The 27952-nt window shown below is 40.1% G+C and overlaps 1 protein-coding gene across 4 annotated transcripts; it reads left to right on the top strand.

The window, feature by feature from the left end:
* Positions 1–27014, top strand: UBXN7 (UBX domain protein 7). 4 transcript variants are annotated; one of them, XM_081007309.1, is made up of 11 exons: positions 3–272; positions 5341–5488; positions 6537–6604; positions 9503–9568; positions 13700–13812; positions 18516–18662; positions 18822–18912; positions 19494–19621; positions 21264–21654; positions 22080–22159; positions 22873–27014. In XM_081007309.1, exons 1-11 carry the CDS (start codon positions 200–202, stop codon positions 23032–23034), a joined length of 1467 nt encoding a protein of 488 aa, XP_080863435.1. In that variant the 5' UTR covers positions 3–199; the 3' UTR covers positions 23035–27014. The 4 variants fall into 4 exon arrangements, with proteins under 4 accessions (XP_080863436.1, XP_080863435.1, XP_080863437.1 ...); XM_081007311.1 differs by having other exon boundaries at positions 268–340; XM_081007312.1 differs by lacking the exon at positions 3–272 and adding an exon at positions 704–1195.
* Positions 27015–27952: the final 938 nt, after the last annotated feature.

Here is a 27952-nt window from a genome sequence, read left to right as displayed (position 1 = left end):
GGGCGGACGGCAGGAGCGCGAGCACCGGCACACAGAACCCCTCTTCCTCTTCCCTGTGTCTCACAGCGTCGCGCTCCCAATAAAGCTTGACTGTTGAAGTTGAAAGCGAGCAAGGGGAGACTGGGGTGCGGTGGTTCTGCGCCTGCGCACTGCAGCCGGCAGGTGGCGGGTGTTGTTGTTCGGCGGTAGAGGCGGCAAGATGGCGGCGCCCGGGGGCTCCGCTGCCGCCTCAGCGTTGAAGGGGTTAATCCAGCAATTCACCGCCATCACGGGTGAGGCGCGCGAAAACCCGGAATAAGCTTAAGCGAGGGCTGGAGCCGTTTCTGCTATGGGGCGGGATGTAAGGCTGGGGGAAGAGGGGCTTTGCATGGGGTCGGGGGAGGAGAGGAGAGGAGGGCGACGTCTGTGACGGAGTTGGCGGCAGGCAGAGAGGAGAGAGAGACCCAGAGGGAGCCGGCGGGGGGAGCGGGGAGGGGGTGGCGGTTCTCCTGTGGAAAAGGGGATTGTGTGGAGGGAGTCGAAATAGGGGCCCGGGGCTGTGCTTTGCCGCGGGTAAGGGCAAGTACGATGTGCAGCGGGGAGTTGAGGGGGAATTCCTTTGTGGAGGAAGGTAGGGGGGGCATAAGATGGGGTCGAGTATGCATTTCCCAGAGAGCGAAAAGGAGAGCGCTCAAGCGGGCCGCAGTGTCACATTCTCCAGAAGGAGTTGGGAGTTGAGGCTTGATCGTTGCCTTTGGGGGTGGAGGGAAGAACGAGACCTGACGCTTAGAAATGCCCGTCCCGTTTCATTTCCTGAGATAAAAGCTCCTCTCCCGACCTCCCTTCTTTTTTGGCTTTCTGTGCTGCTGGGTTGAGACATTATTGACACAAGTAATGCAGTAGAGCAAAAATCCATTTTTAATAGGCTGATAATGAGATAAGGAAGGGATCGCTCTTGGTATACGTACCCTCTACAGTTGTGAGAGGAAGAATATCCCGCAGAAGTATTCATTCTTATCAGATACTTACGAAACAGAATTTCTACAGGACGACTTTATATCTGGGTATTTGAGAAAATTTGTAACTGCATGAATTAGGCAAGGCACATAATAAAGACAACAAAATACAGTTCTACAAATGTGACGTGGACCCTAGCAATGGATGTTTCAGGGCATGGGGAGAGGCAGCTGGTGGTAATACATTAATTGTTTCTAAGGTTAGTGATGGTCTTGTGGCAAGGCATTTCATAGATTAATCGTGAACTGTTTAAATAAGTCCGTCTTCTAACCTGAACTTACTGCCTGTCAGTTTGTTGAATACTAATCTTGAAAGAGTAGAACGTCTGGTAATACTGTCTATATATTGTTCATAATTTTACAAATTTCTCATAGGCCACTACTTAGCAGTCTTCTCCAACCTTCTTCCAGCCTTTTCCTGAGATGAAGTTATCCCCCTCTGTTTTCTAGGACTCACTGACAAATTAAGGCTGCAATTCTATATGCACTTATTTCTGAGTAGATATACATAAAATTGCCCTGTAAACTTTGTTAGATTACATGAACAATTTAAACTGGTGCTGCAAGAGGCAGATCTTTGTTTTTTGTTTTCATTATCTGTTGCACCAAGTTAAATCACCTTGCTTTAATTGGTCTGTGCTACTGAATCCTTAACGTCAAAGTAACTTTACCCTAGGGAAGCTAATGTACCTTTGAAATGTGGTGTTAGAACTCCTAAGTGACCATAATAGTATTGAGTATTCCCTTTATCCTAGCAAGGTATTGTTTGTTAGGAAGGTTTTTTTCACTGGCTAGAATCTACTGATGTAATTGGAACTTTCTGTTTGCCTCCTTTGTGGGGGCGGGGAACTAATATCTCTAAAAGTCTTTTGAATAACAAAGATACAATTGACTGTACTTTTTCTAACTTCTTTTATTGTAAGTTCAGATTTACTGTGTTTGGGACAAAAAAATACAATATTACTACATTGTATAGTTGTAAATCATTCTGGTGTTATTACTTGCTGCTGTGTTAATTCTGTAGTGAATACAATAGGCCTACATCAAGTATTGTGGCTGAGAATAATTATTTTACTAAATTCCACATCTTAAAACATATTTAGAATGTAGAATTAGGTAAAGAGAGGAAAACAGAATCATACTGCCTTTTTAGTGAAAGGAAAAGGTCAAGTTCACTATTTAACTTCCTTTCAATGTCAGGAAGTGCATATCATCTATTAAAAGGAGACAAATGTATCTTAGTATATACCAAGAAAATATTTATCTCCTGTTATCAGCCTGTCAGGAAAAATGTCCCTTGGGAAGAGTTCTTAATTGGGATGCATAATCCTGTTCATCAACTTTCTCATGTCCATTGGGATAATAAAAGTACACAAAAATAGTTTTATTTGTTCAAGGGTCAATGATGAATTCTTAATTAGATGAATTTAGCCATATTTAAATGAATGCTCACCATACATGATCCAAAGCACAGAGATGTAAAATGGAAGATTGTTTAAATACAAATACAAATTGTTTTATATCTATTTTCAACTGATATATGAGCTGAAAATAAGTTTTGCAGCAGCAACCTCGATATGTATGTTAATGCTATGCTGAAGTTCTAGATAGTACAAACTAGAGAGTGTGGCAGGAATCTTAAGCTCTTTTACTTTGAAGCATATCCTCTTAAATCAAGAGAACTTATTTTTTGGGAAGGCATACTAGGATTGGTTTAACTGTTTATAGCTTATGGAAGGAGGAGAGATGGTGCACTGAGCTACTTGTGGGGTATTTTAATATAGCTAGGAGTCCTTCTCGCCCCAGCAAAAAGGCACCTTATCTATGGGAGGTGCAATATTCACTTATTCCTTTAATTTCTGCCTGGACTACATGGGAGTGAAGCAGAACTGACCACCCCAGTTACTTCTGATTGTTCTGCCTTGTTTAATGATGATCTACCCCGCTAGATCATCACCTTGTCATGATGAGTGGGCTTGCACATTCCTATGACCCTTGTGAGTGAAACTGTCGGGAGTCTTGTACTCCCAGCATGGTCACCCAAGGCGGTAAGGTCAAAAGGGAGGAACTAGACAAAGAATGATCCTACAAGTCCTCAACGACAGAACAGGCAGAAGATAACAAGCAGTATGTTACAACGGCTGTGAAGGCGGATGAAGGCTGCAGCAGATAAAAATCTACCGGTCATCGTGACACTCATGCCATCAGAATAGAGTATTACTGCGAAGACACTGCGTTGGTCAGCGTGCACTGATCTACACACATAAAACAAATTGTGCACAGGCATCATCCAAAAACCGATCCCAAACCCAAAAAAGTCCCATGGCGATTGGCAAATGGTAACGGGGGCAGGGCCATGAAATCTGGAAGCCCCTAGTCATGAACCGGTAGATGGGCAGTAGATACAGATTCATTCGTTCTGACTCAAGGAATGAGGCAGTTGAGTAGCTCGGTAGCTGTATCCACAACATAGCAGTCCTATTTAGGATCCACTCTGCTCACCCCAAAAAGGGGGAGGGCTAGAAAAGGTGCCGTAAACATAGTCTGCCTCCCCAGTGGTCATAAAAGACAATTGAATTTTGGAACATGGAGTATACAGACTATGTTAGACAACACAGGTAATGAGCATCCCAAACGCAGGACTGCCACCATTGCAAGAGAATACTTCGATATTATAGCGCTTCAAGAAACTTGAAGATCGGATGCCGATGAAGACATTAAAGAAAATTTTCATTCTCAGCTGGATGCCATCCTATCAGAGACATCTAAGGAGGATAAAATTATCCTCCTGGGTGATTTTAATACAAGAGTTGGGTGAGATTTCGATCTGTGGCCTGGGACTATTGGGAAGAAGGAATTGGCAACAGCAACCAGAATGGAATCTTATTTTTGACTATATGTGCAGCGCACAACCTTGTTATTACCAACACACTCTTGCAACAAAATTAATAAGTTTAAAACGTCATGGAGGCATCCTTGGTCGAACCACTGGCACCTCTTAGACTATGTAATCGTCTAAAGATCGCCACGATGTGCTCCTTACCAGAGCTATGACGGGTGCCGACGACTGCTGGACAGATCACCGATTAATACATTCCATGATGGCTATCAAGATTGAACACATTATTGACAAAAAGAAAGGCCTTTCAGATCTGGCAAAGAGATAGAAACGGCACCACTAAGAAAAAACCCTATGCCAACGCTAAGCCTGAGATTCAAAGAAGAACCAGAGAACTAAAGAACACCTGGTGGATAAAAAAAGTTCAAGAGATCCAGCACTTAGCCGACATTCATGATGCACAGAGCTTCTTTAAAGCCACAAAGATAATCTGTGAGCCAATAAATCATGGCATATTCCCCCTATGCTCAACAGACGGTACCGCACTTCTAAAAGATAAAGAAGTTATTGCATTGCGCTGGAAACAACATTACCAGCATCTCCTTAACAGCAACTTCCCCATAGCTGCTGAGGCCCTCTCACAAATTCTGCAAAAACAAATTAGAGATGAGCTTGCAGTATCTCCAAATCTGGGAGAGTTGTGTACAGCTATTAACCAAATGAAAAACAACAAAGCCAGCAGACCTGATGGGATACCTGCTGAAGTCTTCAAAGTGGGTGGAATTGAACTTACACAACAATTTCACAAGCTCATCGAAAAAATCTGGGGGAGGGAGGAGATCCCAGTAGACTTTAGGGATTCCAAAATTATCAACCTTTTTTAAAAAGGTGATAAAACGGATTGCAGAAACTATCAAGGCATGTCTTTGTTAGCTGGGCCGGCAAAATTGTTGCAAGGATCTTAGCAAACCAACTCCTAATTATATCCAAGGCCACCCTTCCCTAATCCCAAAATGGTTTTCAACTTTCAGTGGACATGATTTTCACTGCTCAAAAGCTTCAAGAAAAATGCAGGGAGCAAAACCAACCCCTGTATATGATGTTTATTGACCTGACTAAGGTCTTCGACACCGTAAATTGTAATGCCCTGTGAACTATCTTACTGAAAATTGGCTGCTCATATAAATTTGTGAACAGCGTATGCTGTTTTTTGTTGTAAGCTACCCTGTGATCTTCGGATGAAGGGTGGTATATAATTTTAATAAGTATTAATAATAATATGACTAACCATGATACAAAAGAGGGAACGGTAATCTATTTCTGTCTCATTAATTTGTGTAGGCTGCTGTTTTAGTTGGGTATTTCAAAGAGCATAACATGCAAAGCAAATGTATTATGAAATGTCATTTTATTTAAGAAACAAAAAAGCTTACCTTTCTGATCTCATGTATTGTCCAATTTCTTTTTAAGATCTGAGCACTAATGTTGTCTTTCCTTGTATCACAGGTGCCACTGAAAGTGCAGGCAAACATATGCTTGAAGCATGCAACAATAATCTGGAAATGGCTGTCACTATGTTCCTTGATGGTGGAGGGATAGCAGAGGAGCCCAGCACTAGTTCTGCAAGTGTATCAAACCTTCGACCACATGCAGAGTATGTAACTTTGTGAATATCCATAGGATGTATAATTTGTTTTAAAATACGGAAATGGCAGATATCAACATGTTTTTCTGTAGATGTTCTTAGTTTCAGTTACCAAACTCCTTGCATCTTACTATTGTTCTAGAAGCCTAACAGTTTAGTTCAGGTTGCAATTTGCACATGTCAGAAGTGGGAAGGCAGATGTGCAGGCAGGATACAGTTCATACAGTGCTATATTTAGCACTAACTTTAATCAGTTCTCTCCCCCCTCCACTTGTAGACAGGCTACATCTGTTTACAGTATTATTCTTATATTTTAAAGTTGTTTCAGTTGAACATACTGTTTGTTGCCTAAATAATCTGTTTTATAAGGGGGCTCGTAATACATTTATTTATATGTAACACTTGAAGTTTATGTTTTTAGGACCCAGCTTATGTTTATGATTGCAAGTTGTTTTACATTGTTTTAAATATTGTGTTTTAATTCTGTAATCTGCCCTAGGACCTTAGGAGGAAGGGCAGGAAATGAATGAATGAATGAATGAATGAATGTTGTATCCAACTAAGAGTAGACTCATTGGAATTAATGGACATGTACATGCACCTATGCTTTCCCTATATATGTGATTATATGTGCAACTTCCTTATATTCCTCATATTATTACCCTCCTCCCTCACTACCTTTTTGTACAACTCTGAGCATCTCGAGCTGTCATCCCCATTTAACAAGATATGTTAGCAGCTCCTTAGATATGGGAGCTAAAGATTCCCATATCTATAGGTTAAACAGAAGAGGTGGCTCTCACAGAAATGTGTTAACTCTCAATCCCTTTTCATATATACTAAAGAGCATCTTTACTTTGATACCTAGCAGGAATATCTCCATTCCAATAATACACTTTCAAACCTTGTACAACATAGTTAGCAGCTATGCTGTTCTGCCTCTACTGCGTTGTAGACCCCAAGTATTGGTTTAACTAAATGAATATAGTCCTATTTTGGGCATGTAGTCTAGCTCTTGCTGTCATATTCAAAAAATCTATGTTTCTAATCCTTACAGAGATGAAGTAAGAGCACCTATTCCTCAAAAACAGGAAATTCTGGTAGAACCTGAGCCTTTATTTGGTGGTAAGTGAGCTTCATTTTAATGTTTACCCTTCCAAATGTTGTAGTAAGGAAGGAAGAACTCTGCCAAACTGCCTTTTGTCTAGGTTGCTCATATCTATTGCTCTCTCTATAGTTATAGCATGTGCTCTAGCAGTACTGAAGTATTTATACAAAAGTCATATTCCCACTGCTGTCAACTAAGCATACATAATTGGTACTCCTGGGAATGATATTTCAAATACTCATTGCTGCTGCTATTCTCGTTTTCTAGATAGGGAACGGTGCCAAAATGTCAATGCTAGCTGCTAAGTAAATTTCTAGTAAATTTTTTGCAATAAAATAATATAGTAAAATATCCATAATAAAATACTCTGTCTGAAGGGCTGCAAATAAATAGTAATTTATGGTGTTAACATGTGTTCATAAGAAATTGCAGCTATGGAATGTGTACTGTTGAGTATTTTGCAGCTGAGAGTTTTTAGAAACCGAAATCCAAGATTTCCATGATAGCTTCCACTAAATATAGTTTCCAAAATTATGTACTGATAGATTTCCATTATATTAATAAGTTAATGGGGAACCAATTAGCTGTATTCTTAAAATCTAGTGGAATAGTTAACAGTAAATGCTGCCTGCCTCTTTAAGGAAAGGCTGCTACTTTGGGATATAATGAGAAATGCATTTTCTAGAGGCCAGTTAGGTTTGATGACTGGAAGCCATGTGATAATTATAAGTTATACACTGAAAAGTATCTTTGCAGTAATAAGTCAACATAAGATCTGGTGAGAAGCCCTTGAAGTTACATGAAGTTGCTTACTCAACTGTAGGAAATCAGCAGACTTGGGGGCGGTAACTAACATTTGACATAAGATTCATCACATAAGATATTACATAAGATGCACCTCAGCTTTACAGGTGAAGTGCCATAAATAAAATTGCTGTATTGAATACATGTTAGAACAGTTGCCATGTTAGCCTGCTGCAAATAACAGCAAATGGGTTCTACTACGCAAAAGCCTAAGTCATAATAAATGTGTATTTAAGGTGTCTTTGCTATAAAGCATCTAAAGTAGCAGAATGAAGTACAACAGTTAGAACATAGACATTCACTGCATGCTTACAATCTGGTTAAAGTATGCTGTTCACTTGAATGGGATAGCCAATATTGTTAAAAATAAATTTATTTTTTAAAAAATTAATTTATGAAACAAGATAGGTCAAGGGTCACCCACATGGTGCACCACGGGCACACGTGCCAGCAGAAACCTTCCCATGCATTTACAGCATTTCCTCACTCCACTGAAATTAGATTTTTAAAAAGCATTATATTATAGGCAGTGTTACAGGTCCATGACGTGTAGTGTGTGTGTGTGTTTGGTGCCATTACTCCAGTTTGGAAATGTGTCCACAGGCCCCCCAAAATTGGCCACACATTGCTTTGCAGATTGAATTGTTATTAGAACTAATCTCACTATCCCTAAAGTTGTCGTCTTCCATTTTTGACACAATTTTTGGGTGCAAAAGAAGTGCGGCAAAATGCTTTCATTGGCTTACCAGCTATGCTATGCATTATAATCTACTACAAAAGGTGTCATGTTTTGAGCATAGCCTAATTCCTGATTCAGTCCACTTTGAGAAATTGCCTTATCAAATAGCATGTGCTTAAACAAATAGGACAAAATCATGCTTTTACCTATTTCTGGGAATTGTTCCTCCATTAAGTATAGTGAGATCAGGTCAAGCAGCATATGTTGCATCTTGCCATTATCAGAAGTGCAGTTGGGGGTTACATGGGTAGCACCCAGTTAGTGTTAGCACCCAGATAGTGTTCCACAATCTACCTACAGCAGGGGAAGAGGACACTAAGGCCCAGAGGCTGAGAGCTGCTCTCCATGGTTCTCTAGCTGACCCTTGGAATTCTCCCTAGGCTACAACCCTTCCACAAGCCATAGCCTTCACTTGACCTGCTCCATATCAACCTTGAGTGCTTTTGCTTGGCCTTAATATGTCTTTGAAGTAGATATTGTCTCTTCCTTGTTTGGATGAAGAGGAATATTTGTAGAAACCTCTGACTTTAGTCTACTGTACATATTAAAAGTCCTATCTGTTGCTCCATTCAGTTTGCCTCTGCCTCCAATACAGTTGTACCTCGGGTTACATACGCTTCAGGTTACAGACTCCGCTAACCCAGAAATAGTGCTTCAGGTTAAGAACTTTGCTTCAGGATGAGAACAGAAATCGTGCTCCGGCAGCGCAGCAGCAGCAGGAGGCCCCATTAGCTAAAGTGGTGCTTCAGGTTAAGTACAGTTTCATGTTAAGTATGGACCTCCGGTACAAATTAAGTACTTAACCCGAGGTACCACTGTACTGGTATGCAGCCCCTGAAAGGTTGCCAACGTAAGAATGCAACTCTTGGATAGAAAAGGGTTCCCCATCCCTGTCCTAGAGCTTTGTGTTGGCGTTTTCACGAAGCTGGGCAAACTTTATTTTGCTGTACCACTGGCCTTGGATGAGGTCTTTTTTTACTGCCTGGGTCTTTGCTGCTGGTTTCTATTGCTATGTTGCATTTTGCTGATATATCTCGCTGTTCCAGGTGTTATTATTTCTATGATACTTTGTTGCATAATTTTGTATTTTAGTTTTTTTTATGTGTTTCAAAGGCCTTCAGGCAGAAAAGCAGCCTATAAATTTAAAATAATTTAACATCTACAAGTACCCTGATAACCAGGAACATGGACATCATGTCCTGATGGGCACATGTGTGTAACAAATTAACATAATGCATTATTGGTATTCTCAAATCACCTGGTCACCATGAGTTCAAATCTGTCTTGAAGCTTCAGCCTTTTCTACCACAAATCAGTTCCATTGAGAGGTTTCTTATGACTAATATGAGTTTTAAATTCTGTTCTTGATAAGCTCCAAAAAGACGCAGACCTGCTCGTTCAATATTTGATGGTTTTCGGGATTTCCAGACAGAAACAAGTAGGTATCTGTGAATCATTGTCTTCACATGCCATTTTCTTTGTTTATTGGCTTTATAGAGGTTAACAATGTGGATCCCTTAGACCTTGTACTATGGGCCACATTGTGTACCCCACCCAGGAGCTGCATACTGATATACACAAAAACAACAACCTGAAATCCCACTAAGGGCTGTTCATGTAGCCATATATGTATAACATAGCCACATATGCATTACAAACATGAGATCTGTAATTTTTAGGTAAAAAGGCATCAGGGCAGGAAGGTCAAAAACAGTCTATGGAAGCCAGCCAAGTTGTTCACTTTTTGGCTGCAGTTGTTAGATATGGTGTAGATAGATTGAGATTTTTATTTCTTTATTGATTTAAAATACAGACATAAAAGATCATTTACAGCAGAAACAAAGAAGAAAAAGGAAAGGAAAAAGAGTCAAGATAAAGAGAGAAAAGAAAAAACTATACAAAAAGAAACTGCATCTTCTCAAATAACAATCAAATAAATTTTTTGGATGTAAAGTTAAATTGAGATTTGAGACCAAATTAATGGCAGCAGCATGGTTTCTTTTGCAGCATGGTTTATTAAATACAGAGTCTACATTTCATTTTGCCAGTGGCAACAACGTCCCCACTCCCAAAATTACCTGTCCCCTAAGCTGTCCTAAGAATTGCCATGGAGGTCTCTGTATCTTTTTTGGGTGGGCTCTTGCTGCTTCATGTTGCTTATGCAAAAACCCTATACAAAGTGAAATAAGACCCAGCTCTCGTATATTTTTCTACTAGAAATAAATAAAACCATTCCTGTTTTAAAAATATTTTGTCATATCAAAGCTTGTGTTAATGGTTGTGGTGTGTTTGCATAAATAAAAGAAAGGGGAAATTGCTAGCCAAAAGTTTAATTCCAAACTTTTGGAGAAAATAAAATAATGTTGGCCTTCTTTGGAGGCTGTGTGTTTAATACACAAGCCAGGACTGAAATTGGTGCCAAGTGTGCTGAATAAAGTTTAATGTCATATTTTGGAAGATTTGTACCTTAGTAGTTGGAAAACAGGTGTTGTTGACCTTGCAGTTACTACTGTCTTTTTTATTATACTGAAGTTGTTTCCCAGTTCCTTATTCAACAAAATACTGAATAAATAGCCAATATATACTTTACATCGGAACGCGGGTGGCGCTGTGGGTTAAAGCCTCAGCGCCTAGGACTTGCCGATCGAAAGGTCGGCGGTTTGAATCCCTGCGGCGGGGTGCGCTCCCGTCGCTCGGTCCCAGCGCCTGCCAACCTAGCAGTTCGAAAGCACCCTCGGGTGCAAGTAGATAAATAGGGACCGCTTACTAGCAGGAAGGTAAACGGCGTTCCGTGTGCTGCGCTGGCTTGCCAGATGCAGCTTGTCACGCTGGCCACGTGACCCGGAAGTGTCTGCGGACAGCGCTGGCTCCCGGCCTATAGAGTGAGATGAGCACACAACCCTAGAGTCTGTCAAGACTGGCCCGTACAGGCAGGGGTACCTTTACCTTTACCTTTATACTTTACATCACATCTCTGTCACTGAGAAACTCCCCTTTGTGATGCATCATCATTCTCTGAGGCAAAAAGTTGTTTTTGTGCAAAGGACATTAATGAGCAATGACCTTGATCTATAGTTATTAGGCTATCACAAATGGCATTAGACCACCCCAAATGACACATCCACACCACCAGGGAAATGAATGTTCCCTATGACATACCATAGAGCTGAGTCTGGTCCACTGCTTTTTGTGCAAGGCAGTGTCAACTATAGCAACTTCACAAGAAACATTGCCATTTCACATGTTAAGTGAAATGCTTATTTAGTTTGTCCTGGGCATGTATGGTCTTACTTGTTCATTTTCAAATTAGTCATCATAATTGTCTTCCATCTCTTCTTCAGATAGATGTTCACCATCCCCTTTCTTGTTCTTGTTACCACAGTTGGGGAGTTCACACATATCAATGTACGTGAGACCATATTCCATGCACACGCATCTTGGTAGCTCATACAGTTAAAACTCATTCACTCTTATTCAGCAGGTGTGGTACCAATTAAACATTTTTGATGGTGTCTCATGTACTAGTTCAGGTATTTAAGCTTCAATTAGTTTTGAGTATTGCTCAGAGTTCAACACTACAGCTATCAGGATTCTGTCAATTCAGGTATTTGTTGCATTAGTCTACTTAGAAGTAAACTTTTCAATTAATTGGTTTTAAAAAAAAATAGATTGTCCTATATATTCATGACTCTTGATCAGCTGTAACAGATGCAGCCCTCATTTTAACATCAAAAATGTTTTTCCTTATCCCTCAAAAATGCTTTATCACACTTTTCCTTATTGAAACAAGGTGTCAATGATCTCTTGGTGTGTGGGTTTAGTTCTTTAGAGTATGTAAATAAAATTGCCTATGAATACGTGAAGTCTAGAAAGTGACACTCAGGGTTGGTGGGTTGGTTGGTTGGTTTACATCCCAACCTGCTATATTCAAGGTAGGTAACATACTTAAGCTTAATATGAGATTTAACAGGGTAATGTCTTAACGAGGCTTCATAGTCACAAATGTATTTGCATCTATGTAACTGTTCGCTTTGGATTGCCAGATTCTGTCAAGTCTTCTGGAGTCTATTGTTCTGACTGATTTTGCTATTTGTGTTTCTCCCAGATTATCTATTAAAATATTCCATCTTAAAATGGAAATAGCCTTTAGTGTTGCGGAAGTGGGCTAAATATTAGACCTTACTGTCCCTTCTCAATTTAAACAGTAAGCCCACAACTTGTGCACATTCAGCTTTATGTGTGGGACCAAAGAAAAAATAAAATAGAAAGGGGGCACAGTTCCAGGAGAAACTACTTTGGCAGTCCCCCCACCAATGAACCCAGTGAGGTTTGACGATACACAATTTTGGCTTTAGGCACATGTCCATAGTCTAGAAGTACTTCTGGATTCCAGTCTGTCACTGGAGTTTCAAGAGGCCTCTATGGCTAGGGTTGCTTTTGCCCTGTTTAGTCTTGTTCACCAGCTTTGGCTGTTCCTCCTGGACTGGAATAGCATGGCCATTATACTCTATGCTCCAGTGATCTTCTGTCTGGACTACTGCCATTCATTCTGTGTTGGGCTGCCCTTGAAGAAGGTCCAGAAATTGCAGCTAGTACAGAATATGGCTGCAGATTGGTCAATGGGCTGCCTGATGGCACCATGTGTTCACCAGTCCTGAAAGCACTGTGCTAGCTACCACTGAGCTACTGGGCCCAATTAAAGGTGTTAGTACTAGTATACAAAGCCCTAAATACTGTAGCTTGGGACCCAGGTACCTAAAACATCACATTTCCCAGTATCGGCTCAAGTCTTACAATCAGCCTTACCTTTTGGTAAGTCCATAAGAGGACTTCTTGGTAGCAAATTATATTTATTTTGATTGGTTGAAATGGGGTGATGTGCATATAATCCCACGTCCATGTGTGTTGGCAATTATATAAACTTATTTTGAAAAGAAATCACCCTTAACACTTCTCATGTAGAATTTTCAGTTAAGCTTTTAAAATATAACCATGCTGCTTTGAACACTAAAGTGAGGAAAATAAAAAAAAGCATTTTTACCAGTAGACGAAGAGCTATATTTCAGTAATGCTTAAGCTGTGATTCTATATAGACACTTATATGGGAGTATGTCTCATTGAGGCCAGTGAGGCATGTTTTTCAGTACAAATGTATAATATTGCGCTGTGAGACGTAAGCTTAAAAATATATAGTGGGCTATCAAGAGAGAGTACCTAGCAGAAAAAAATATTTTAGGATAATAAAAAAGATGCTTCAGACTAAGAGTAATGATAGTCATGTTGGCTCCTAGGAAAAATTCAAAAGTCCATACAAGGGCCAACCCAATATGTCATAAAATGGTCTGCAAGCTTTCAAATTCCCCACAACTTTTTGTTAGTATGTTAAGATGTGACTTCTATACTTTCTTACTCTCCCCTTGTTTTTTTCTTCTCCCTTTCTGATTTCATATTTTAAAACAAGCTTTCTGCACGTTTAACAAATGTTTTGTTTATAGTTGCCAAAAGCAGTTTAGCATGTTGGAGTAAAAATGTTGTTCACCTCCTATTTTTCTTCTTCTGGGCTCTGCAGTTCGGCAGGAACAAGAGTTGCGGAATGGAGGAGCAATAGACAAGAAACTCACCACCCTTGCAGATCTCTTCAGGCCTCCAATTGATCTGATGCATAAAGGAAGTTTTGAAACGGTAGGTTGCTGAGCTTTGGTATAGTTTCTCTGTGGTAGCCTGGGCCCAGCTGCATGTGAGTATGTGTACATTTGCAGTCTGATAATTCAATATGATGCTTAAAGAATTCACTTAAGCATGATGGCAACGAGTTGTATTTATATAACTTGGACACAGAAGGCAACTTTTAAGCAATTTGAATTCATTTTTGAAAAAGTACCCTTCTGCAGTTGTTCCTCTGCCATCTTCTATATCCTCCCCTCCACCCCTTTTGTTAAGATGTGCTGTCCATAATTGAGCAATATGTATATTTGTAACTAATTAGGGGTATAAGTAGATGCCTTACACTGAGTTAGGCCCATTTGTCCATCTAGCTCACTATTGCCTACACTGACTAGCAGTAATTTTTCAGGGTTTCAGACGGGGGACAATTCCCAGGCCCATCTGGAGATGCCAAGGATTGAACAGTGACCTTCTGCGTGCAAGATAGATGCTCTGCCACTGTGCTATGGCCCTTCCCAATAGGACTGGAAATACTCTGGCTCAGTTTGTAGTTCCATTTGATGGGAAAATCCTGTTTCTATTCATTGGAAAACTGTGTTGCTCTTTCTCTTTGTCAGGCTTGTCAAATCCTTCTATCGGCCACTTGTTTTGATATATTTGGAGTTTTGTCCAAAGTAGAGAAGGCTTTAAGTATATAATGTCATAGGTTGAATCCTTGATATTTGGGGGGAAAGGTCTCTGTTTGGCTGGGTTAACAAGGATCTTTGCTTGAAATCCTGAAGAACTGCTGTGAATAAGTAGGCAGTAGTGTGCTTGATTGGTAAATTATCTGTCTTGTTTTTAATTAACTTCTTATATCATTGGGTTTTCAGTGGAATTTGCTTACAAGTAAGTATGTTATACCTGTAGCTAAAGAACAAAGTAGGATAGCATTAAATAATTGTCATAAAAAACTTTTTTTATCACACACCTTACACCCATTAAAGAGGGCTCACAAAACACCCTTCCTATTTTATATCGCATTAATATGAACTAAACAAAACTGAATGTTAATCAAAAAACTTTAGTTGTTGGGTATGCAGAATAGGTCAAGGATGCATGTCTAATGTTCATATCCTTGGTTGCAAGTAGCATTACTGTTGCAGCTGCAGAACTTAAACAACTTCTATATTTTTATGTGTAAATAACATCATACTCACTCTTCTAACCCTTCCATTTCTGCATATCATTGAAACCACTTTCAGAAATCATTTTCTACCAAGATCTGCTGTACTTTTTGCCTCGACTTTGTGCTCCTGAAACAAGGGGTACTGAACAAATTGTGTATAAGCTGCTCTTAGGTCGATAGTGTAGCTGGTTTCAGAGGTTCACATTTTGTCATCCTCTTCCAGTTCCTTCTAATTTGTGGTAGTATTTCTTACTTTCAGTCATGACACCTCTTTCTGCCCCGAGTAAAAATCTGCCTCTATCTTCTGTGTCTTTAATGGAGTCGTTCCTCATAAAGCTTCATATACCTGCATCTGATTAATTTTCCTTCAGTTTTTGATCTGGCATTGCCTTTTATATTAAAATGCTTTGTGTTCTTACTTGCTGTATAGTTCCTTTAGGCAGAGTCTACTCCCCCCCACCCTGTTTACTATATAATATGATAGAGATTTACAAAGTAAGATTCTAGTGGGTTTCTACTTCCGGGGAGACTCTAATTCATATCAACACATGTTTTCCAATCAGTTCTTTCCATGTTATGTGCTAGAACCTCATAGTATTGCATTGAAAGCACCTTTAGAATCTAAACCTTTTAATGAGTAAAATCATTTTAGGCAAAATAAGATTGAAATGTTTTACTGATTCTAAGCAGTACTGTACTTTTAACAAATCCCCATTTGGCCATGAAGCTCACTGGGTGATCTTTGTCTGGTCACCAACTCTCTGCTTTCAGGGTTGTTTCGAGGATAATATGTGGAGGAGCCATATGTGCCACTTCAACTCTTTGGAGGAGAAGTGGGATAGGAATGTAATAATAAATAATGCATTTTGTTATTTTGTTTATGATAAACATTAGAAGAAACTTGGCATGAGATGCAACGGTCTCATAGTTTTCTTGCTTCATAAGAGGAGCCACATTTTCACAAGAGTTTCCTCTTTTACATAACCGGCTCACACAGCTAGACCACTGGCATGAGTTGGATTTTCCATGTATTGGAATGGGGAAGAGAGGAAGCAGATGGAAATTCCCAGCACTTTATCACCATTGATACCCAGTATGCAGTTACATATGTCTAAACAACTGTGAATGCAGAGGTAGTCTGGTGCATGAGTGGTGGTGTCTTGTTGAGCTTGGAGGCCCTTTGTCCATCACAGCTTTAGGAATGTTTATATTTTGTAACACTAATTACTTTGAGTTGCTTTCCTTCTATCTTCTTCCAGACCTAGACAGGGTTGGCAGTATATCAGTTAAAGCAAAAAGAAACCAGTATCTTTTATTGTTTCTCATGTTCACACATGAGAAAATGAGCTTCAAATCCTTGCTTGGTAGTAAGCTAAAAGGGTAATTCTGAGCCAAGTCAGTACCTCAGACTAATCTTTCTCATAAGATAGTCGTGAGGCTATACAGTATTTGAGAAGAGTTTTAAAGCACTGCAAAGTGACATAGAAGTGATTGATAAGAGTGCATCTTTTTCTTCAACAACTTGGTATGTTCTAACTTTCCTTTGCCTTCTCTGTATATTTAAGAATTTAATCAGCAACCTATTGACTCAAGCTGGGATGCAGTCATTTTTTTCTTGCATTTATGCCCATCTCTCTGAGTTGAGGAGTTTCATACCCTTATAAAATGTAGCTTTATATAGAGAGAGAAAACAGGAAATATGCTAAGGTTGTAGCAGTGCGGAGCAAAAAATAGAAATTCAGTTATTAAAATTCAATTATTAAATTCATTTATTAAAGTCCTTTTGTGAATACTTTGAAAATTTGCTACAGCCACTTTGCCTAAATTGGAGCAGATGTTTTACTTCTATTATTGTAGCATAAACCATATATCAGTCTGCTACAGGTTATAGAAGCAAGATACATTACCCTGAATTCATGAATTGGCAAATTCACTAGTTATATACAATGTGAGCACTAAGTTTGCACATTTAAAGAGATTTTTGAGTTTGCACCATGTGAATTTCTAAGATATACTAGCTTTGAAAATTGCTGTGTTATAACAATAAATTATACATACATTTTAATAGCAGTTGGCAGGAGGAGTCCACACTTCACTGTTTAGGTGTAAGCAGTAATTCTAATCCAAGAATACTATTTCAGCTTTCAGTCTTAAATGCCTACTGTCTGCCAACAAAATCTTAAAAACATAGGGTTGTATTCAGTGGTGTTTGTGTGCAAGTGGAACAAATTCTACTCACACAAAAGGACTTTACTCTCCTCCCTGTATCTTTCTGAAATCTGCTCCAGAGACTTGAGGACCCTTCAGACAGATTGAGGGAAGAAGAGGAAGGGTAAGCCCTGCTGTGTGAGTGGAACTTTGGATTATGCCACTTTGGATTCAGTCAAATAGTTCGTGTATCAAATGATTTAAATACTTTTCACATAATACAACTAAAATATTATTTAATACAAACTTATTTTTTGAGCCTCTAGTACCAAATGTTCATTTTAAAATGTGGTAATTTTAAAAATTCCAGACCTTTTTCCTATGTAACACCCTTTTTCTTTGATTGGGAGAAATTTCTTGTTTGTTTGCTGGCAAAGCTATTGCAAAGCATAGCTATGAAGCATGATTTGACAGTGGGTCTGCAATCCACAGTTTATCCCGTTGATCACTCAGTAGTCAATAGATCAGATACTTCACTTTTACAAAGTGAAATCTTATTTTCCAGAAAGCAAAATCATCAGAAATTGTTTCCTTTTTATGAAGAATTCAGTTGGTGCAAACCCATGAGTAAAATCTCTTTTAAGGAAGCCCAACCATTTCCCCCCTATTTATTCAGGAAATATGAGCATTCCAAATTTTGATATAGCACTCTTTTTTTCAACAGGTATGGCAATTCAACGATCAGAATTACATTCTTGATCAAACTCCTACATTAACTTGCAACCAACCAATCAGGCAATGCCAGCTTTGTGACTCAAACCAGTAAGATCTCTTCCTGCAACTTCAAACCCTACCACCTCCCCCACTTTCAGTCTGAATTACCATCAGAAAGTGGCTCTTGGTGCTCCAATAATATATAAAAAAAAATAGCATATACAAACAGAAAACCAGAGGGAATGAATAATGGAACACGGAACTGCTAGTTTATCAATAATGCCAATCCACCACAATTTTGGCTCTTGAATTGACTTGTCTGTCTTGCGGTCAGATCAATATAACTCGTTTCCTGTTCTTCATTACATAATGTTTTATTCAGGTTCCACTCTTGGGTTTGGATTTCCATACCTCAACCCCCCCCCCCCCCAATGCTTTCTCCCCAAACTTTCTTATGCTTGACATGTTGACATTCAACAGTTTGGGATAATCACTGTGTGATCTTTAGTAAGACAAGTTGACCTGCAGAATTCTCTAACCCTGCACACCGCTTGTCAGGCTGGTTTGCAGATTACCTTTTTGAGTCCTGATTGAAGCCTGCCACAATAAGTAGAAGCCATCATTGCTGGCATTGTTTCTTGCTAGACCTTCATTTTTGGCTAATGTTCCTACTGTTGTTTCCTGTCTTCAGGCCAAGGAGTGTGGTCAGATGCAGAACAAGTGGCTCATGATTAACATACAGAATGTGCAAGATTTCGCCTGTCAGTGTCTCAACCGTGACGTTTGGAGCAACGAGGCTGTGAAAAACCTTATCAGAGAGCACTTCATTTTCTGGCAGGTGGGAAGGCTGCTTTCCTCAGTGACGAAAAGCTTAGTAAAAGAGCCAATATCTGGGTTACATTTAATTTTTATTTTAGCTGTGTTGTGGCTCCAAGTTGGGCTATATTGTGAAATTGCTTCTTCAAGCATTTAAAAGGAAATCTTGGCTGTTCCATAGGTGTATCACGACAGTGAGGAAGGACAACGATACATACAGTTCTACAAACTAGCAGACTTCCCTTATGTGTCTATCCTAGACCCTAGGACAGGTAAGAGATGAAACACTTGATTCTATTGCAGCTATGGGTATTTTATAAATAATACCTAAAAACTTTCCTTTAGAAATTATTGTAAACTGGGAGCTGATTGCTTTGTAATCAAGATTACTGTGTTTCAAGGTACATCTCCATTTAGCTCAAATAAGGGAGGGATTTTGCTTTCTCATCTTTTTCATGATCTTCCCAGAGGCATCTGACTGCTTTTCGAATGCATGACCAAAGTATGATCTAGCTGGGTCAGTGTTCACTGTTGCTTTGCCCATGTTACTTTTAAGTCCATTAGGTACAGTTGGCTATTTGATATCTGGGGTTAAGAGAAAGATTAGCATTTATTAGTTTCCAACCACTGGAATTGATCCTGCTGTTCCCTTTGCAGAATCATTTTGCAAGTATGTTAGGAGTCCTCTTAAAATAACACATATGGGTTAAAATCTCCAGCATATTGCAGTGCAAATGTAAATTCTGTAAAGCCAGTGTTTCTATTTTGTTTCATTCTGTCTGCTACTGTTTCATTCTGTCTGATATTTTGAAACTCCAGTTATTGAAGTATTGTTTATTACTATTTTAAATAGGACAGAAGCTAGTTGAGTGGCACCAGCTAGATGTAACTTCTTTTTTGGACCAAGTGACTGGGTTCCTAGGTGAGCATGGACAACTGGATGGACATTCCACTAGCCCTCCCCAGAAGCGTTCTCGTTCTGTGAGTATAATAATTATAATCGTTGTTGAGACCCTCCAACTCTCCCATTTTTACTGGGACATCCCAGAATTATGGAAGCAGCCCTGGCTTATCAATCAATCAATCAGTTTATTACAGTCATAGACCAGCAGTCAGAGAACAGAATATTAAGTGGATAAAAACAACAACAACAACTGATAATTAAAACAGATAAAAGCTAAAAACAAATAAAAACATTCAGTTAAAACAACTGTAAGAGCGTAAGAACTAAAAGACTCACAGTTAAAACAACTGTAAGAGGCTGCAGAGTAGAAGCCTCTGAAATAGAGGACAATCGCAGTATTAGAAACTGATCTGCAAATATGGTTAAAACAGAAAATTAAAACAATGTACAACAATAAATTTAGACACACTGTTCAACAATAAACTATCCCAGGGAGTTGACTCAGAGTCACCCATGGAACCGGGTTTGGGGATTTTCATGCCGGACTATTTTGAGTTGGGCGATGGTCTGCGTCTACAGATTTGCGCACAGAATCTGGCAACCATCCAGGTCTTCTTCTGGTCTTTGCCTAACAGCAAAAGGTCAAATTTTTGCTTTTGCGGGAGGTCAGCGAGCCTCACCAGTAGGGGATCAGTGAACTTACTGCGTGCCTCTTCGTAAAAGGGACATTTAAAGAACAAGTGTTCTGGGCTTCCTATCTCTCCCAATGGACAGGTGCAAAGTCTCTGGGCATAGGGGACTTTTCTAAAGGCTCCATCCAGGACCGGCGAGGGAAAAGCCACGCTTCTGGCAAGTGTAAAGGCCCTTCTTGCAATTCTAGATACGTGAAAGGAGAGATATGCTGCCGGTGTGGCTATGCATCTCTCGATTTCTCCAATTTTATAGTCGGGGCACCTTGCGCAGTCCTGTTGTCTCTCGGCATCTAATATTCTTTGCCTGACAGTGGCTTTTGCCTGGCCCAAGCCCAGACTTAGAAGGGCTTGAGGGGCAAAACCCAGTTTCTGGAGGGTGTTCAGAACTGCAGTCTGCAGCCCTGGCTTATGATTCCATCCCGGGATGTCCCCAGATTTCAGCCAATAGCACAGAAAAAGAGCACAGAACCAAAAGACAGACACACACATGAGGAGGACCGAAGCTTCCTGAAGTATAGTGCCACTTGTGGAAGTACATCACTGCGGTCCTCCTCATGCGTGTGTGGCAGCACACAGCCAGCAGTGGCACACAGATGAGGGGCAGTGCGTGGTGGAGTGCAGTGGCAGGCACTCATACACACAAGCCAGTAAGATGGCATGCAAATGAACAGCGGTGGGATGGTGCGGGAGGGTGGTTAGGTGGGCAAGAGGCGGCAGCAGGTAAGGGGTGCAACCAGGCAAGTGTCTGCAGGGTGATGGGGGGTGAGTGTGCACGCGGTGGAAGTCCCAATTTCTTCTTGGGAAATGTTTGATATCCTAATGGGATTTGCTGATGGAGGACAGGTCATAATATTGATGATGATGATGATGATAATGACATGCTCCACATTAACATCCAAAAAAAGGTAATACCTTGCTTTGTAAGCAAAAGTAGTCATAGAAAGGAGGAATAATTTTCTGTTGTCTCTGTCCTACTTCTCAGTGTAATATAATGTTTCCCTTTTTGCTTTATGGTCATATTAACTAGGAGAGTCTCATTGATGCGAGTGAAGATAGCCAGTTGGAAGCTGCCATCAGAGCATCTTTACAGGAGACACATTTTGACTCTGACCAAGTCAAGCAGGAAAGCAGATCAGATGAAGAGTCTGAATCGGAGCTTTTCTCTGGAAGTGAGGAATTTATTTCTGTTTGTGGTTCTGATGATGATGAGCCAGAGAATCCTGCCAAGTCTAGGAAATCTCCACATAAGGATTTGGGCTGTAGGAAAGAGGAAGGCAGAAGGCCCCAACCTGAGCCCACAGCAAGGACTGAACCAGAGGTGGTAACAAACCACCGAGGACTATCTTGCATGGATTCTGGGGTAGTAGAGGAGATTGGGGCTAAGCCAGAAGCAGCAGTAAAGGAACTTAATGTGAACGGTAAGTGTGGTGGTTAAATGTTTCCTGTCATTAAAAAAGTTTATGTTAAATATTCCGTCTGCTAAATCCATTATGGGGCTTTTATTCTGGTGGTGAAGGAATAGTTATTAAAATATGAATCTGCTTTATAGTGAGTGAGACCATTGGTCCATATTGCCCAGTACTGTCTACTCTGGCTGGCAGTGGCTCTTGAGTTTCAGCCAAAGGCCTTTCCCAACCCTGCTAAGTGTATCTTCACTGGGGATTGAACCTGGGACCTTCTCCATGCAAAGTATGTAGCTTACCAGTAAGCTATGAGCCCTCACGTGAACTCAAAACTTTTTGAAACGTGTACATTTTCATATTGATATGTACTAAATTATCAGCACACAGATTGCTAAAGCTTGTTCATGTATTCTGTTTTATTTGTGATTTTCTTCTATTAGGACCAAAGGCACAGCTAATGCTAAGGTATCCAGATGGGAAGAGGGAACAAATTTCACTGCCCGAACAAGCTAAGCTTCTGGTAAGTAGAAGTGATTGAAGAATCACTGCTTTTTTGGTCTTAATGTCCTTTCCAGTCTCTGTGTGCGTTTCAGACACGCTTTTGTTTACCTGGTTTTCCCCCACTTACGCTTCTTATAGTACAACATATGCTTTCCCCTTTCATGTGTGACTTCTAACCACCTCTTAACAGCCTAGTCTTCTGTCAGGTCTCTATCCAAGACTGGATCCCAAATTCTTGTCTAGAGTTTTCTACTGTCCAAATGTCCTGCTCCAGACAAATTGGGCTGTTTGTTGAGGAAGTTTAATGGTCCTTCACACTACCTTTTGCTAACTTAGGCATTCACAACACAGTATATGCCGTGATAACAGCAATGCCATCAGAGTGTAGGTTAAAGACCTACAGTAGCGATTGCTGCCCTTTTGCTGAAGTAGCTTTCCATAATAAGTTGTCATACATTGCATTGAAAACTGCGGTATCCAGCAAAGTAGTGCAATATTTCCATTTGCGTGGTGAAACTTCCTGTGCCTCTCATCTCCCTACATCCTCCCCAAATCTTCTCTGGGGGGTTGGGGGAGAGTTCTAGGGTTGGGAAACCCCAGAACAGATTTAGGAGGGAGGGTAAGTTGTGTTGCACAGCCAGAAGTCCTTGTGCTAAAAGAACTGTATTGGATACCACCCTGTTGTATTTTGGTGCTGCAATATTAAGACACTGGTCTCTGCTTTCTCTCCAGGCTCTCATCAAACATGTACAGTCGAAAGGATACCCCAATGAACGTTTTGAACTCCTCACCAACTTTCCTCGAAGGAAACTTTCCCATCTGGACTATGACATCACATTACAGGAGGCTGGTCTTTGTCCTCAAGAGACTGTCTTTGTGCAGGAAAGGAATTAGTACTCCCAGCCTTGCCCACCCATGTTATCTTTGCCTACAATATTAACTCACCAGTGTGCAGTTGGCTCCATGGGATTACAGAGCTGAAATCAGGCAGCAGTTTGCTGGCTTCTCTTTTCTCTCCCTCCTTTCATGCTACTCTTAGCAAATGAACCATATGGAAACAACAGGATAGTTTTGCTTGGATTTGATGCTGGAGGAAGGCATGTTTGCTATATCAAAATCAGAAGCGCTGTCTGTATATCAAGCATGCTGGGGGCACTGAACAGCCAGAATAAGAAAAGTTTCTCATTCCCCTCAGAAAAAAAGAAATCTATTTTCTTTAATATATTTTATTTTTCAACCGGTCACATGACCAAATATTGTGGGTTTCTTTAGAGAAACATTTCAGCATGTGCTAGCTGCATTGAGAAAGCTTTTAGTCCCCACTGCCATGTGCAGGATTAGGTTTTCAGCATGCAATGACAAACAAGTTTTTTTCCCCTGGGGTACCAACATATGCTGAAAGCCAACTATTTCATGCGGTGGCAAGTGCACACAACTGACTTGCCACAGGTTGGCATGCACACAGGCTTTCAACGCAGTTAGCACATGCCCAGATGCTTATGTCAAAAGTCTTGCCCACATGTGGAGAAAAAAATGGAAACAGCTGAAGATCCATTGATCATTGTAGCCCTTTGGGAGTCATCACAAGCACAGTTCCCAGAAAGGCGCAAAATGAACCACCTTAGAACATATGTTTGAGTTTATTTGTATGTGTTCCTTTTGTTGCAGATGGGATGAGTTGCTTTAAAAGAAGGTGATGTAGTCAGTAGGTCTAGTATAATCTAACCGTTGTGCTCCTAACCATCTGTGCTTGGTCTATAGCTTCAGGGCTTCTTCTTTCCTTGTCACAATTAAAACTGGGGGAATGCGGGATTGATTCTCATCTTCTGTCAGGATTTTACCATCAGTGGAATATAGCAAGGTACTGACCATGAATGTAAAACTTATTAAACCTCTTCTGTCATAACTCAAAAGCTGTTTTCATTAACTGTACCTTTCAGGAATTCTGTCAACACTGGGCTTCATTGTATTTGTACAGGCACTCGGCTCTAAGGAAAGCCTTTCTCTTGTGCTCTTCTGTTAATTTAAAAACGCTTAGTTAAATTAAGATGCTAACAACATAAAATAAGATAGTTTGAAGCAGTAATATTGGTGTTCTTGAAGCTCAAGTTGTTCAGACAGCTACTTGCCACTATTTGTTGTAATTGTCCATTTAATTACGGTAGCTATGGTGTGGCTTTCTCGGCTTGGTAAAACTTGCTGTAATTGAACCCCAGTTAAAAAGATGGTTATAATGTTGCCACACACTTGATAAGGTCCCACAAGGATCATTCTTGCAGATTAAAATGCTTGTACTACATTGTACAGTGGAAAAAATTAACCCCTTGCTTCTCTAAGGTGTTGGTGGATATTTGACCACAAAGGCCATAATTAAAGAACCACACTGTTGGCAGTGTGTAAATTCACAAATAAAGTACGTTAAGGGAGTCATACTTGAGTGCTGGTTAAGAAATTTAGCTTTTGACAAACCCCCGAAACTTCTTTTAAAAAAAACACCAGTGCCAGCATACATTTGATTTGCATAGTTGATGATCTTAGCAAAGGATGAAAGGCAACATTACCTGTTAAAACTAAAAGTGTAAAGTCAAATAATTGCCTGGTTAGTTACTAGTTTGTAAAACTGAGACTCACACACTCACCCTATATATTTGTAAGGTGCATGTTACTCTGAGAAGAAGATGCTGTTTGCACTCTACTGCTTTGCTTAGATCGCAAAGTGCAACTATTGAAAGAGAACTGAATCCATTGGGTGTCATACTCATAATAGGTCCAATGGGTTGTGTCCAATGTTAAAGTAGATCCATTGACAGTAATAGACATGACTAACTTAGGTTCATTAATTTCAGTGATTCTACTCTGAGTATGACTTGGATAAAATTCTGCCAAGTTGTAATAGTATTACTTTCTCCTCACCCCCCCCCCCCGTCCCATAGTCCAAACCAACTTATTTATTCCCCAACTAAACTTTTTAGGCATTGGTTAGTGCAAGCCTTTCACTGCTTAATGACCATAACTGTTGCATTCATTCTAAGTACACCAAGCATAAGGAGCCTTAGGTGCATTTCCCACTCTCTTTTCACCTGCAGTAGGTTGGCCCTTTCCTCAGAAGATTTAATTTAAAGGTGGCTTTGCTTTAGCAGAAGTGCTTCCACTTGTGGAAGTTGGGGCACCTGATTTTCACTGATGACCCCTACCCTTCTAAGTCTCCCCAGATGCTGCTTATGGGGTTGGGGAACCCTCCAGAACAGAATGGGGCCTGCAGTATGTAAAGGGATTGATGAAAACTGGGTAGCCAGACTTGAGCTAGCAGAAGCACTGTCTGCTAAGCCATTGGTTACAATCCACTGCTTTTAGATGGCTTTTACAAAATGCTTTGAAATGGGTTAGGTAAGCGTCCTTTTGGTTTTAGTCATTGTTAGTCATTAAGATAGGCATCTTTTGGCAGTTTACTTCTTATGCAGCATCTTTCAAAGTACACAAGTGACTTGCATGGTTTCTGAATGATCAATCCTACTGAATGGATTGTAAGATCTAGGGAGTAGACAATTTGTGCAAACTCTCGCTGTGCTTATTCCACATATCAAGCTCTAAAGAGAGACTGAGAATGGGGCATGGGGGTGGAGAGATTTGAGTTTCTGAGGCACTATTTAGGCAACTTATTGGTGGTTTAAAATGCCTTTTCTAAGTACTAGGTATTTCAGATGAATTGGTTTTTAATCTTTCCTATGTTTTACTGTATCCTTAAAGCAGTTCAGCAGCTTAACAGGCATGTGATACAGAATTGTTCTAAGATATGCAATGTATTGGGGTGAGAAGGTCTTGACACCTGTAAAAAGTGCCTTGAGAGCAGAAAAGCAGCATATAAATAAAAAGGCGTACCAATTTGAAACTTTAAACTGTGCTGTTCTTAATAGTGTGCTCTTACAGGCCTTGTATTTCAGCATGTACTTTTCAAGAAGATATTTGGACTCAAATTGTTTAAGATGTGCTGTGCATTTGAACCTAGTTTTTGATTACCTCCAGGTGCCTGCAGATTTATTAACAAGATAATCCTCACTGTGTTAACCTGAATAGCTTTTCCAATGTTTCAATGTTAGCAAGACTGTGCTTTAGTTCATTTCAGGGCCCTAGGTTCATATTCAGTTCCTTTGGTGGATTTGCTTTGCTATGGAAGCTTATGATGAAGAAGCATATGTGTACGTAGGAGGCTTTTGATACCCTTTTCTCTCCACACGCCCCCCCCCCCACTGCAACACTATCAAATCATTCCTGAAACCTGGATTTTAGAGAGAGGTCTTTGATGCAACACAGGTAAACAAGGATTATGAAGCTAGTTTTTAGTGGCAAGCATAGCACCTGGAAATGTTCCAAAATGTATATAGATGTACCACATTAACACTAATAATGCTACAGGAATAATACTGAAAGGCAAATTCCAAAAAGAATTCTGAAATTAAAAATAGAATGACAGGTTATAGGGTGGGGGGGTTTAAGGTGTTAAATTACAAACTATTTAAGCTGGGAGCATATGGTTTGGATACTGTTAAAATCAAAGTTATGGTACCCTTCAAGACATTTGGTTGACTTTTTAATGTTGGGTTGCGATCTTAAAACTTTATAGCTTAAGCTATGTAAAACTGATCTGCTACATTTTCAATAGAAGCCGTTTCCTTTGTAATTATGAGAATTCTAAGATGGGTGGGGAGAAGAGAAGATTTCAGCTTGCTGTGATGGGAAGGACCAAACTCAAGGCAACCTCTGATATACATATATATAAATATATATATACAATTGCTGCATTTTTATAAATATGTGTAAATGCCCTTCCTACTGTAATATTTTGATCCTGGAAATAAAGCAGACCTTTTCACTAATTCTTAGCCTGTTGATTTTTAGAAGGGAATAAGTTCTCCTGGGATACAAAAGGAAAAATGTGTTTTCTGTGAAGGCAAAATTTCAGAGACAAGGACCTAACAGTGTGTGTCTGCCTGCTGACTTTCTAGTAAATAAATGTGTGATGTGATCATGTGACATAACTGTTTCCCCATTACTTGCAAGTGGCAGGCAGTGATTTGAGCAGGGATGGGGAAAATAGTGAACATTACAGGGGTTACAGTTTAAGTGGCAGCCACGCATATAGTTAAACTCTTAGGTTATTGTCTCTGAACTAAATTTTAAAAATAGTGGTGGTGAGTCCACGTGAGCATTGTTTTTCAAAAGATGTCCTGTTTTTTGTGTTTTTTTAATAGGCTCCTAAGGGTGGGCATATGCTATCAAATGATTATTTCAATATGATTATTGCCTCTACCCCCGTTTCTTTTAGGTAGGACTTCTTTTATATCAAAGATTAATACACTGTGCATTAGAAAGTGGAGGATTTAGAGAAGCTACCATTCTGACAACAGATGTCCTAACACTTGTGGTACTTCCTTTTGCAGGAGTGTTTAGGAACTGAAGCCCCAGTGTTCACATTTAGTTACAGTATGGGAAATGCATTCGGAAGACAAAACATATTGAGGAGTTAGTGATCTGACATGGAGCCCTTCCTGCCTCTGTTCCTTCCCCCTCCCTTGCTCTTGTTAAGTTTTTTGATGGTGTGAGAACAGTCTTAGATGTCTTGAGAAAGTTGGGAGGAGGTGAAGCCCCCCCTCCCACAGCTGCCTCATCAGTTGTGGGTGATAATGCTGGGTATCATCTTTGATGTTGGACATTGTTTTGAGAAAGTGAGGCATTGGGAGGGGGTGGCTATCTATAAAATCAGACGGTTTGGGCAGAGTTTCTTTGAAGCTTGTGCACGGGCTGATGGGTCACA

This window comes from Podarcis pityusensis (genome assembly GCF_964106645.2).
Source record: "Podarcis pityusensis genome assembly, chromosome: 5".
In the NCBI taxonomy this organism is placed as follows: Eukaryota; Metazoa; Chordata; class Lepidosauria; order Squamata; family Lacertidae; genus Podarcis; species Podarcis pityusensis.
Note: the sequence above shows the minus strand (reverse complement) of the source record. Positions and strands in the feature narration are given on the sequence as shown.

Bases quoted from the DNA above. Each gene is read 5' to 3' on its own strand.
- UBXN7 (XM_081007309.1), top strand. From the start codon at position 200: ATGGCGGCGCCCGGGGGCTCCGCTGCCGCCTCAGCGTTGAAGGGGTTA. The intron at 9,569-13,699 runs GTAGGTATCTGT...TGGGCTCTGCAG, and splicing joins GGATTTCCAGACAGAAACAA to TTCGGCAGGAACAAGAGTTG. The intron at 13,813-18,515 runs GTAGGTTGCTGA...TCCTGTCTTCAG, and splicing joins ATAAAGGAAGTTTTGAAACG to GCCAAGGAGTGTGGTCAGAT.